General features: G+C 41.3%; 1 protein-coding gene across 4 annotated transcripts in view; it reads left to right on the top strand.

Moving 5' to 3' along the window:
- Positions 1–13,849, top strand: part of PTPRG (protein tyrosine phosphatase receptor type G) — a 683,491-nt gene that overhangs the window by 512,492 nt on the left and 157,150 nt on the right. For all 4 annotated transcript variants that reach the window (XM_054978207.1, XM_054978205.1, XM_054978204.1 and 1 more), the window contains exon 7: positions 11,900–12,057. In XM_054978207.1, the coding sequence (XP_054834182.1) occupies positions 11,900–12,057 (158 nt within the window). The remainder of the gene's footprint in view (positions 1–11,899; positions 12,058–13,849) is intronic.

Raw genomic sequence — 13,849 nt, 5'->3', positions numbered from 1 at the left:
ATTCCGAAGACTCACTATTTCACTTAAAATGCAAACTGGTTTTAAGCACTCTGTGGCTTGCTTTGAGGGTTATGTGACACCCCCATGGTTAGGTATCCTACTATGCCAGTATATGTAGTTACTAAGGATAACTCCCTCCTCATGCTCCATATTGAAGAAATCCTGGTTTAAAACTAACTCATATTTACTGTGGCCTATGTTTGCAGGCCTGTAGGATAGCCATTAGTTTTCCCTCTGCAAGCTAGGAGCCTACACCAGGGTTTAATCCAGGTTTGAAATCCTAGCTTGTAGGGAGACCGCCATTGATCTTGCATTGAAGGATCTTGCATTCTTTCATTCATATGTCAGTGATAATTGGATTGAGTTTTAAATAGGATTGCTTCATTGCACTCAGTATAAGAAGAGAACACCAGGATGGTTTTAGGAATGTTCGGTTATCGTTCCATTGGCTTGGATCCTATGCAGCATAAGCTGAACTGTTCTGCATGCAGCCGAGCTATTCTGCATCCTGGCTCAGTCAGATCTAGTCACAGTGATCCATGCATAAGTTACATCTAGATTGACTGTTGCAGTGCACTCTACTTGGGGCTACCCTTGAAAAGCGTTTGGAAGTTGCAGCTAGTGCAGAATGCTGTGGCTATTGCTAGACTGCTGGTTAGGGCCAGCTACCGGGAACTACACTGACTACTGATCTGTTCTGAAGTCCAATGTGTTGGTTCTATCCTTTAAAGTCCTGCATGGCTGGGGGCCAGGGTATCTGAAGAACCATAATCAACCATACATTCCTGCACCGGGAGAGGCCCTCCTGTCCCATAAGCTAAAGAAGCTCACCTGGCAAGTACACGAGAGAGGGCCTTTTTGGTGGCAGTTCCAAGTTTATAGAACTGCATCCCTAGGGAGGTGCACCTGACCCCTCACTGCAGATCTTCAGAAAGCAGCTGAAGATGTTTTTATTTAGGACTGCTTTTAATTAATTTTGTTTTTAAGTTTATTGACAGTCCTAAATTGTTTTTTTAGACTTCTTTTATTCATTTTATGATTGTTATTTTATTTATATTTTAAGCAGCTTTGAGTTCCTGCAAAGTAGAAAGGTGGCTAATAAATGTTTTAAATAAATAAAATGCATTAAGGGCAACACCTCCCCCCCCCCCCCGGTTGCAGTTTTATGTGGTCTTAAATTTTACTCCCAAGGTTCAATAGATCCCCAGGACCGTCATGGGGGTAGAAGCTGTGGACTGCATAAAGGTGGAGGGGATTTTGCAAAAAATCACCTTTCCTCCTTTCTGCACCTGGAAATTTTCCCTACCATGAGCAGAAAAGGAGGAGATAGGGGTGCCATCCTTCTGCCTGGGTCGAGGGATCCCCTGCTCCCACAGTTCCCTCCCTTGCGCCCACTTACTTGGCCGTCAGGGGGCGCACTCCCTGGGGCACCCCCCCACGGGCCGCACAGCATGCCCCCAGGTGGCACGGTGTGCCCCCGTGCCCACAGCAGCCCATATCGCGCCCCACAGCACTCTGCAGTGGGCCTGTTTCAGGCCGGATCGTGCCTGTCAGGGAGTGCAGGGAGCTCCCTTTGACATGCAGGGCTGTCCTTTGACATACGCAATAACGTCACTTCCAGGAAGTGATGTCATCACACAAGCCGGGAGTGATTGTGCGCTGCACGCGCACACAAAGAGAGACTCCAGAGATGCCACAGGGTAAGCGCCAGGCTCCCAATCTCCCACTGGGGGAGACAAGGTCCTGGCAACCCTAGGAAGAGAGGTTCCAAGTCCTTGCGTTTAAATAGCAGTCAAGAGGAGAATAAGATCCTAAGTGAAGGAGAAAGACAGGATTTGGACATGTTATGTTCATGCTTGACTTGCAATTTAAGCAGATCACAAGAAGTCAGGAAGGTACAAGGTCCCAGGAAGCAACCATAACTTTTCCTATTAATCTGAATGTTCAGCAAAGGCCCAAATCCATACCGGCATTTGCTTCTTTTATCCAGATACTGAGTTTTGAATTTAGGATGAAAAAAGTTCTTATCCGGATGAACCAGAATGGTGAAAATGGCTGGATTTTATAGATATTTGAGCATTTAGTAGTATCTACAGAGGCTGCTAATAGGAGTTACCAAAGGAGTTAGTGAGCTTTTTGCGCAAAAGAAACTGAACAGGGTCCATCTTCAGCTGTAACCAACAAGCAGATAGTATCCACTTGTGATTTCTGTATACTTGGCATAACTTGCAGTGAGCAGTTGCTTTGGAAGGAAAAGGCCCCACATTCCATTAGTTAGTCCCTTGTCCAAGGTTGTCATGAAACGTTATTGCAGTGGAGGCCCAAGAGAAAGGGAGATTGGATGTCTACAGGTAGGCTTTGCTTCCAATATGTTACTTTATGACTTTGACTTTATATGCAGATAATATATCTCCAGTCGTGATTCTGTACTGCAAAGGTCAGTTCAATGTAGGATTGTCAGGTCTCCTTACCCCCCAGTGGGAGAGGGGGAAACCTGGCTCTTACTTCTTTCTTCCCCTCTTAATGGCGGTCCCGTCATTTCAGTTGGCATCACTGCGCAGGCACAGGAGTGCTCCGGCGCTTCTCAGCAGGCCAATTTGGGCCTCAAATGGGTCCAATTTGGCCTGTCTGGAGCCCAAACCAGCCTGCAACAAAGTGCAGGAGAGCAATGACGTCAGTAATGTCATTGCACCGCCCAAGAGTGCTCCCAGGAGGCCCATTCCTGGGCCTTCCTCTCCTGCCAGCCAGGTAAGTAGAGGTGGGGTGGGGGTGGGGGTGAAACCGGGGGGTCCCCCACCCTCACCAGGGAAATAGGATTCCTAGTTCAATGTCGTGGGGAATTTCATTTTTGCTTCTTCAGTGAAATAGACGTGTCAACATACAATCATTCATAAGCCGTTAGGAACATGAGAGCTGATCAGTTTTGCTAATTGAACTGGGCTTCCCATGCTATCATTTGAAAGATAAGATGTCTCATTTTAAAAGAAGGAATTCTTTTTCTCTTTAAAACCACTAATAACCATACTAGGAGGAGAGAAATATGCCACCTCTCCAGGAACCTGCCTGAGATGGTTTACAGAATACAAATAATAAAAACAAAACATTAAGAGATATTAATTAAAATCCAACATGAAAACCCAGTTCAACACAAAAACATAAACCATCAAAACATACTACTGACCACTTAAAATAACAGTTTCCGGGCTAAAACAATGTTATAAAAATCAATTTCTTAATTAAAAGTCTGAGTGAACAGAAACATTTTCAACAGCCAACTAAAAGAAAACATATAGAAAGACACAGGAGGAAAATGCTTGCTGAACATGATAGAGACCGTTTGGTGTGAGAGCCAGTTTGATGTAGCGGTTAAGAGCGCAGGACTCTAATCTGGAGATTCAGGACTCTAATCTGGAGAACTAGGTATGATTCCCCACTCCTCCACTTGAAGCCAGCTGGGTGACCTTGGGTCAGCCACAGCTTCTAGGAGCTCTCTCAGCCCCACCCACCACACAGGGTGTTTGTTGTGGAGATAATAATAACATGCTTTGTAAATTGCTCTGAGTGGGCGTTAAGTTGTCCTGAAGGGCGGTATATAAATTGAATATTATTATTATTATTATTATTATTATTATTATTATTATTATTATTCTATGCTACGGAGCCTATTGGAAAACCTATGAAGTAGCAGTGATAGCGACAAAGAAACGTTACTTCTCTGCAACCGTGGCATCAGCTGGTTCCCATCCATCACAAATGTTTAAGGGTATCTTGATAGCTTATGATGCCTGAATCTACTGGCTCAAGAAAAGAAAATTAGCTGTGCCACTTTATAAAGTTCTTTGCTGATAAAATAGCACATGTATGCTGTGATCTGGATATCAGCTGTAATATAAGTGAGGCAGAAGAAATATTTAACATACTATCTAGTTAGCTTCTGAACCATTTTGACCCAGTTACGAAGATGGATATTGACAAGATCCTGGCATCTGTGAAGGCTGCTACTTGTGCACTAGATCCTTGCCCATCTTGGCTGCAAAAATTTTGTAAAGGGAAGTGGTACTGGTTGGGAAGGCAAAGATTTTTAAGGACACTGTGCTTCCCACCTTTGATGGAATTCAGTTGACCCTGGCTGACTCAGTTAAGAGCCTTCGGGTTATACTGGATCCAGCACTGCTACTGTGGAAGCAAGTAAACGCAGCTGCAAATAAGGCCTTCTCCCAATTCAAACTAGCCTGGAAGATGGCCCCCTACCTTGACATGGCTGATCTAGCCACCTGGATTTACACTATGATAACATCAAGACTAGACTGCTGTAATCTACTCTACTCCCTTCAAAGTCAAGTCAGAAACACCAGCTGATACAGAATATTGCATCTTGTTTACAATATTCTCCTGCAGTTTAGTTTCCACGTCATTAAAAATGTCATGTTTAATTATGCTTCTTTTCAGCAGTATTTCTGAATTGTGCCTCTTTCAAATTTCTGCAACCCTTACCATACTGTATTTGTTCATTGAATGTTCTAGCAATTGATCAGAGTGAATTTGTTCATTGAATGTCCTAACAGTTGTTCTTATTCGATTGTACTGGGTCTCAGTGAGAAAGGTAGACTATAAATAAAATAAAATAAATCATAAGTGCCAGGCAGATCTCATGGGGGAGGGCATTCAATAAGCAAGGTGCCGCTACTAAAAAAGCCCTGTCTGTAGTTTTCACCTGCCTCATCTTTGAAGATGGGAGCACAGAGATCAGGGCTTGTGAGGTAGCTGGTGGGCTGGACAATGTAGGAGGAGTGCCCTGGCCACAAGCCATTTAGGTCTTTAAAGTTATGAACCAGCACTTTGTATTGTGTTCATAACCTGACTGCAGCATTTTGGACAAGCTAGCATTTCTGGGCATTTTCAAAGGCAGCCCCATATGAAGTGCATTTCAGTAATATAACCTGGACGTAATCAGAGCATTGATCATCTTGGTCAGAGCATGCTTTTTGAGTAATGGCCATAGCTGGCATATCAACTGAACCTGTTAAAGGAGACCATGTGCCACATAGGAGATCCGGGCCTCCAGCTGTAGGCCAGGATCCAGTAAATACCCACAAGCTTACAAACTGGTTCCTCAGGGGGAGTCAGTCTCCTCCAGGACAAGTTGACTCCTCAGTCCACAAGTCGCTTTATCATTGACCAGCAGATCTTCACTTGGATCTGGATTGAGCTGGTTAAATCCTCTCTTCCCTTACTTTGTGAACTAGTCTCAATTGTGGCTGTGTATCCATACAATTTACTTTTGATGAGGAGATCCAGTATCTTCATTCACATCTCATTTAGCCCTCAGTATTGCTCTTCCCAAAATTCTGGCTAGTAGTAAATAACTCAGTAACTAATATTCACATTCTGAGCTGGTATAGCACAGTGGCTAAGAAGCTGTACTATTAATCAGAAAAGCCCCTGTTCAAATCTCACCTCATTTGGTGGGCAGTCCATTCTTTCTTTGCTTCTCCTAACCTGCCCCCCCCCCAGCAGTTAGTTGGGATAATAATACCTTATATTACCTTACAAAGTATTTCGGTAGTAGAAATGCTGGGAGCAAAGCAATTTCGGATAATATTTTTGCCTTTACCTTTTTGCCTTTTGCTTGTACAGCTCAGGATGTTTGGGGCTTGCTCATCATATGCAGTAGAGCCAGTGATGGGTAACCAAAGGAAAACCTGAAGAAATCAATAAAAGAGTGTTTGCAGTAGAAAGGAGGCTGTAAGTGTCAGTAATTATCAGCAGTATCGAGCATTCTTCTTCAAACATGACACTTCCAAAATCTGTGAACAAACAAATAGGAAACAGATAACCATACCTGAACTCTTCTGTGCTTTCTTTGTGATGTTCAGGGTAGGCACCTGCTGTCTCGCTTTCCACAGTTGGAGAGCATTTGCTGAAACACATTTTAAGTGTGCGCCTTTTTCTCAATATGAGCTGCATTTTCCCATTGACAGTGGCTTCCCAGGCACTTGAAATAAATTCTGCTTAATTGATAACCAAAATTTAATCATAGCAGGATGCTTTCAGTTTGCATTCAAATAAGGCTGCCCTTTGTCTAAATAACTTTCCCTTCGTTGATAATTCATATTTTAGTTCAAAACGTTTAAAAATGAAAGACAAGCAGGGCTGGATGAAATGTAGACTACGTATTACAGTGTGTATTTAATATAAAATTCATGCATTATTCATTTTTGCAATCTGAATAACTTTGAATTTAGCATTCCTGTTCCTCATCTCTTCTTTGATGAACAATTAATTATTAAAATATAATATTGTCAGCACATGGCACAAAAAATCCTTGAAACTAGAGTATAAACTTCATTCTACTGCCACTCTTAGATAAAAGCAGAACCTTGTATATGAACAATACTTTATGTTGTACATTGATCCAACATTTAAAATATGATTTATGATTTTTAAATGCAGAATAAAAATGAGGATGCTTGCTATTTGTTAGAGGAGAACGTAAGCCAACACAATGTGAACCAACACATACCCAATAGGTGTTAATGAGGATTAAGTATTAAAAGGTACAAATGTGATGGTGAACATCTTAGGGAATTTATGCACAGTTGGGGATAGGGTTGCCAGGTCCTTTGAGTCCCCCAGTGGGAGCCTGGGAGCCTGGAACTTACCCCTCGGAGGCTGCTGTGTTTTTCCGGGAAGTGACGTCATCACGTGGGTCAAAGGGCAGCCCAGGAGCACTCCCGTGCTCAGCAAAGGGTTGAATCGCCATTTTGTTCTTAATAAAAGTTATCGTTGGACCTTAAAAACTAGTCTCATTTGCTATTTTGGGAAGGGACCTGGTAGAAACTGATGATAGATCCCTACGGTCACCAGCCTCTTGCATAGCCATTCTCCTTGCTTGCTAGTTCCCCCACAAATCATTTTATTGCAAGGAGACCCGGTAACACGGGAACATTGCCCACCAAATGGTATCTTCATGGTAATCCATTGGTTATTGCACGTGATGTGAATATTGATAAACAATGTGAGGGAATCAACAGAGAAGTGCTGCAACTACTACGGCCTTGTATGAACAGATTCCCTGCAGAGGACCTCACCTGTGCTTTTGAAGCACTGTAGTGGGTAAAAGCCATTGCCTTCAACCTGGTACATGATACAACCATTGCACTGAAGTGGTATATTGAGCTAGTATGAAATTTGCGCTTCCCCTAATTCCATAGATTAGGTTCTCTATATCAGTTTTGTCAGTATTAGAGCCAAGGTGGCAGCAATATTAACTGCACTTCATTGCGCAGAACCTCTTTTTTTTTTTAAATTTAAGCCTCCTGTCCAAGCCAGTAGTAGCTTATCCAAGTGTCCAAGTGCTCTTATATTGTATAAGTAGGGTAGCTGTGTGTATGTATGCCCCTTTTTAAATCTGAATTCATGAGAGTCTAAGACAAGAGAGGGGGGAGTTCACAACATCCAAAGATTCTGGGGTGTAAAACCACACGGTAGGGGCTTCTTTTAGTGGGTTAAACACAGAAGAGTCAGGTGGGGTTATTGGGGAAACAAAGGCCCTTTCCTTTTGTCTTGTTTTTAGCAAAGAGTGGGAAACTTTAGGTAAGCCAGTAATCAATTAATGACAGCCAGCTGAATCTGTCAGGGAGCTGATTTTGCACACAGGTGAGAGCTCTGTGATTGATTCTGGGCATCTTGTTTGGAGGCCAGGAGGAGAGTTAGTGCTGCCCGTATTATTCCCCCCAGAGCAGTTCCTTAGCCTGAATTTCATGCAGACATATGCCAGCTGCACAGTTCTGATTTTATCCCCCCTCCCACTTTATGATCTCAGTTTGGCAAGATTTGTATGTATACCAATTAGCAACCTATTTTGAAAATGAAATGAAGGATGAAAAGCTCTCATGCTACATTTCACACATTTTTCAACATAGAGATTATCTCTGTGTGGGGAAACTGTAAAGTGGTGAGTACCCCTAGGCCATAGGAGAAGCAACAGTGCTTTCCAGTGAACCACCTGCCGTAGTTTCACTTGGGGGATCTAGATTCTCCCCCCCCCTTGATCTCAGCTGCAGTGTGAGAACTGTGGGGGAAAAGATTTCACATTAATTCAAAAAGTACATTCAAATTGAGAAGGCCAGACACCCAGCAATTAAAAGTGTGTTTCTTTGAACAAGGAGGTTCAGTTTTTAGGTAACAGCATACTTAATGCCTTCCCTGAACTTTCCTAATCCTTTTTAAAACTGTCTGTGCTAAACATCACAACATGTTTTTGGTAAAGCATTTATTTATTTTATTGACTTCCTTTATGCCCCACCTCTCTTTCCAGTGTGACCCACAGTGGCTTACATTGTTCTCCTGTCTTCCCATTTTGTCCTCACAACAACCCCTTGATGTAGGTTAGGCTGAGAGACAGAGTAACTGGCCCGAAGTCTCCTAGAAAGCTTCCATAACAGAGTGGGGATTCAAAGCTGGGCCTCACACTCTAACCACTACACACACTGTCTCTTTCCAAAGTTAATTATAAATTGCTCAAAAAAAGCTTCCATTATTTTGTTCTGAATCTGCAGCTCTTCCAAAATATGTACTTTGTGTGAAGTGACAGCCGGACATTTGTTTACTCATTTTTAAAAAGGCCTAGACTTGTAATCAAGGATGGGGGAAGGAAGAGACAGTGTGTGGGAGTAGCAGATTAGGATTGGGGATTGAACCATTTATGATAAAGCACATAAGGTGACCTTGGACCAAATATTTTCTCTCAGCCTAACCTGCCTCACAAGACAGTTGTGAAGATAAGTTAGGAGGCAGGTGAAATCATAGGTGCCCCTTAGAAAAAGGGTGGGATAATGCTCAAATAAATTAATGAAATAATGGGGGCGGAGGGAGAGATTCTGCAGGCAGCTTTACATAGGAGGTCAAACAAGATTATATTGTTGACTGTTATGTGACATCACTAAAACATCTCCAAAAAGAATCCAGGGAAGACAAAAGCCTTGCAAGGGAAATAAGCTCACACAGCACGAGAGAAGTTTCATCGCTGGGACTGACTCTAGGCATAAACCACTTAATAAGCACCTTGCTGTTACCTTTTTCATAGCCATAGTGGGATATTCGGCCAGTTAATCATGAGAACCACAGGGGATGACTGTGAAAGGACAGCAGAGAACTGCTGCAGCCAATGGCTGGCCTCCTCCCCCTTTAGGGTTTCATTTCATTCTTCTCAAATGTAAATTTTAGCAAAGATGATCAATGCTAGGTGATACAGGTTTGCCAACCAATGTATTTACCTGAAAATGAAATGGCATCTCATTTCTCCTCAAAGTATGATCTGACATATTGAAGAACTAGGAGTTAAAACGCATTAATCTCAGAACTGAATACAGTATATTTCACATGGGCTCTGTTTTACTGGCTGGCAAATTGTAGAACTCCATTGAGTTGGTGTTTGCTTTTCTTTCTTGACCACACAATCTATATGTCCTTAGATATCTTCTCAGAGGTCATGTAGGAAAATGACAGATGGCCCTCAGGTGCAGTGAGGAGGAGTCAACCTAGCACCTTCCTTTCCCTAATACTGTTCTTGTATTGTTTATATGTAGCAAATAATATTGTCCTCTCTTTTTTATTTATTTTTATTATTTTATATTTTACATAACAAATAAGCACCAAGAAGATCAAACACAAGCAGAAGACAAAAAAGGGGAGCAGCTTCCATCCAAATTGGCTGTAATTTAACATAGATTCAGTACATCCATTTCTAAATAAGAATATCCTGTAAAATAACTATTCAATACCTTAGTCAGATTTCAGATAAGGGTCTCCATCCAATTAAAGAACATTTTTAAAAGAGCTATATTCTGGAAATTCCATTAAATTAATTATGAAACCGTTATAGCCCTCCTTATTCATAAATGTATAGGTTTGGGAAGCCAAAGCAGAATCCATTTTGAATCTCTCTTGCTTTGGTTATTGTTAGCATGTCTGGTTTTTATTGCTCCCTTCATCTTTCTTGGCAGACCTGAAGAAGCGCTCCCTCTCTCAGAGGCCATAAAATACAATTACTTTATAAACCAGATATGCTGGGGAACAAAATGGCTGCTCTTCAGCTGTCCTAACTATGTTTGCACTGACACCTGGAGCGTGACCGCAGTGCTGCTTTAAATGGTTTTGTCAGACCTAGACTGTGCTTTAAAAATCTACGTATCTGAACTTCTACCTCCCATTCTGTGGTCACTTTTCGCTTTTGGAAGAAGAATTTCACCAAGCCAGAATGTCTGTAGTCTAGCTATCAAATTCCCTGTGTGTTACTACCTCATTTTTTTTTCATTTTGAGAGGTGATAATTTTATTTGGCAGTCCTGAAAGAAGAAAGTTGTGCAAAGTTTCAGAAATAGTTACAAAAGTAGTTAATGTTAGGGTGTGCATCAAAAAGAAAGAAAGAAAGAAATCTGGGTGATCTGGATCCAGGTTTCAGGGATACCAAAAAATTGGATATCCCTGAAATCCAGGTCAGATTCTGTAACTGGTTAGAAAATCCCAAATTTATCCAGCCATTATTCCCTATGGAGAATAATAGAGGAAAATATCGGGAGGGGGGTAATTTATCAAGCAAACTCCACCAAATTTGCAGAGAACCTACTCTTGACTGACCACTGAAGATCCTCCAAATTTCAGGTAGATTGGACGCTGGGGTCCAATCTGTGGGCCCGTGAGCATGCTGCCCCTAGCCACTCTCCTTTGTTTCCTATTGGGTAAATAGTTCCAAGGCTTTCTAGGCAAAGGGAAGCCTTACGTAAAGGCAACCCCTGACCAAAAGCCAGTCCCAAATGCAAGTCCCACTTCCCCTGAAAGCTGGACCAACAAAGCCCAACAAAACCAAAGTGAAGCAAGGGATCCTGTGCCTCACCAGAGAATCCCACTGTTAAACCAGAGAATCTGAATATGAAACCAGATAATCCTCCCAAACTGAAGCAGGGGAGGGGAGTGATGCTCATTGCTGGAGCAGCAAAGTTTAAAAGTGGTTTGTGGCTGCTGGAAGGATTCTTTTGGAGCTTGAGTAAAGGTGGAGGGGTGGGATGGTTATCATACCACCTGTCCCCTATCAGCCTTATGCCGCTTTCCTGCTGCAGCCCAAACCTTTGCACTGCTGCCCTCTCACTCCCACAACTGCTTCTCTTTTGCACATGCTGCTGTTGCTCTGCCTCTGCTGTGGCCAAATAATCTGGCCCAGCAGAGTTTGGTTCCCCAGATCCAATCTAGGATTCTCTATCATGATCTGGAATAGCTGGATTATGCCAGATTGGCATAAATCTGGCTATAGAACTGGATCAAGAATTCCAGATTGCGCACCCCTAGTTAACATGTAACTTATGCTGGGCCTGTTCTGAAAGACAAACCTTTGCATTTAATGATTGCATTACAATAGTGGTGAATTTCATAAAGCTGTTTATACTGTCTGGCATGCTAAAACAGTTCATCAGATCCCCCCCCCCCCAAAGTTTAAACAAAATAGCTGAGAAAGAAAAGTGAATCATACCCAATATGTGTGTTCTCTCAGTAAGATTTTAATATCTCAACGTCTTATGGATTCTATACTTAAAACAGTTTGATATCCCCATTACTCTTATTAGAAGAGCTAGTGTGGTGCTAAGAGTCAGTGTGGTGTTTTGGTTACTATGTTGGACTAGGATCTGGGAGACCCAGGTTCAAATCCTCACTTAGAAGCCCTGAGAGAATGTTTCCAAATATGCCACACCATGATGAACCCGGCAGCCATAGGTCGCAGCAAACGATCTAGTGAAACACGGTCACAGAATACCACCAAAAGCTGTACACAATAACATAGATAGATTCATGACCTGGGAGGCTGTCCAGCTCTTAGAAGTTATAACTTTTTTTTTCTCTTACAGAGAAAGAGACTTTCTTGGATCCCTTTATATTAAGAGATCTTCTGCCGTCATCCTTGGGCAGTTACTATCGGTATGCAGGTTCACTGACTACCCCTCCATGTACTGAGATCGTGGAATGGATTATCTTTCGCATGCCTGTTCCTATCTCTTATCGCCAGGTAGGTTTGGGCCACAAAAAGTTTGCCTCATTCGTTGTTGAATTTGGCCTTCATTGTTTTTCATACTTTTGTGATGCTTCCCACCAATTACTGTGGATATTAAAGCGAGATTTCAAGCTCTCGTCTTTTTTTCTGGGTACTAAAATTGAATTCTTAGCATAGAAATACATGTAAAAATATTGCTGATAAAAAATAAATTGGCTGATTTTGTTTTTTGGTTTTTTAAAATAATTTTATTTAAGGAAAAGAAAATAAAGTAAGTGCATAGTATAAAAGTTAAGCAGATTCTAAATTAGACATTAAATTAAAAGTTATACAATCTTATACGATCAATAAGTATATAAACAGTATAATTATAATAGTTTTGGAAATAAAATAAGCAATATATTTAAACTGATTTTGTTTTGTTGTTCTCCCAGTACAACGAGATAATAAAACATGACATTATATTTTCTTTCAAATGGTTTTAGCTATTATAATTTTATTAGGGTAAATTTAAATTGTGGTCTAAATATTTGCAGAAAATTCTTTTCCATTTTTTTCTCTCTCTTTGCATATTTTTTAGGAAAGTCAACTAAGTTATTTACAGTGTAATCCTAAAAAGAGTTACTCCAGACTAAGCCTATTGAAACCAATGGGCCTAGAGTAACTCTATTTAGGATTGCACTGTTAGTTGTATTGAAGATCTAGTAGTTTGAACGAATTGAACTAATTACTATCATGAGTTTTATCATATTTTGTCTGTTTTTACAATATCATGAAGCTGCCATTATGTTCTGTTGGAACTGATGTACAAATCCTTGAAATGCGCACAGAGCAGGCCTCCTTGTAGATCAAGGCAATGAGTGGCATTTTCATCAAGAGGCATCCCTGAGTAATAATGTAGAAATCTGCTGCTAAGTGTTTAACAATTAAAATGGCTTTGACATTTAAAACCTTTGTTTTCAAAATGTCTCCTTGCTGGAGTCTGCTCTGCCTTTTATTTGCTCGTGTTAATACACCTCATTGTAACAGAGGCATCTTGGATGAACTTCCATGTAAAAAGTCACTGATTCATCAGAAGGAATGAGTGTAAATACCCCCCCTCACACACACACACGCACACACACACACAGTAGAGGTAAATGAAAGCATCAAGCCCTCTGTTATCTCACCGCCTCTCAATCATTTTACTCAGAGGATGTGCCAAGAAGATTTCCCTTTGCCAAGCACTCATATCATCCAGTCTTTGGCATCTACTGTTGTCAAGAAACAGATTAAATAAAACCAACAGACATATTTTCCTTTAGCCACTGAGGTCATGGAAGGGAGGGTTTTTTGCCACTTTTCAGATTGAATAATTGTGTGTTGCCTGACAAATAAATACCAGCATCAGTCTAGTTACTAATATGCTTAAATTAAATGGCAACTAGTAGTGGCTGCGGCATAGCTTGTGTTTTCAGTTGTGCAGGTGGATTTTCAATGACCAAAAAATAAATGACATTTTTCAGTGTTGGTTAAAAAACATGTAAGCCTGTTCTTTGCCTTACGTTGCAGGTCACTTTCCCTTATTTAACTTTTCCTGCTTATAAAAGGAATTAAACAAAAGTGTAAAGTACTTTATAGATGAAAAACGGGTCTGTGAAAGAGCTCTAACAACGATGTCAGTCGGTGCTTAGAGCATCAGGCAGCTTGAATGACCTGAGATTCTTTTTCTAGCTTTGTCATACGTTTGCACAGTGACCTTAGGAGGTAGTTTTCCCTCTTTGTGCCTCTTTCTGCCTCCCCATATTTTGTCCATCTAGAGCTGAGT

This window comes from Eublepharis macularius, chromosome 4 (assembly GCF_028583425.1).
Source record: "Eublepharis macularius isolate TG4126 chromosome 4, MPM_Emac_v1.0, whole genome shotgun sequence".
Lineage (NCBI taxonomy): Eukaryota > Metazoa > Chordata > Lepidosauria > Squamata > Eublepharidae > Eublepharis > Eublepharis macularius.
Note: the sequence above shows the minus strand (reverse complement) of the source record. Positions and strands in the feature narration are given on the sequence as shown.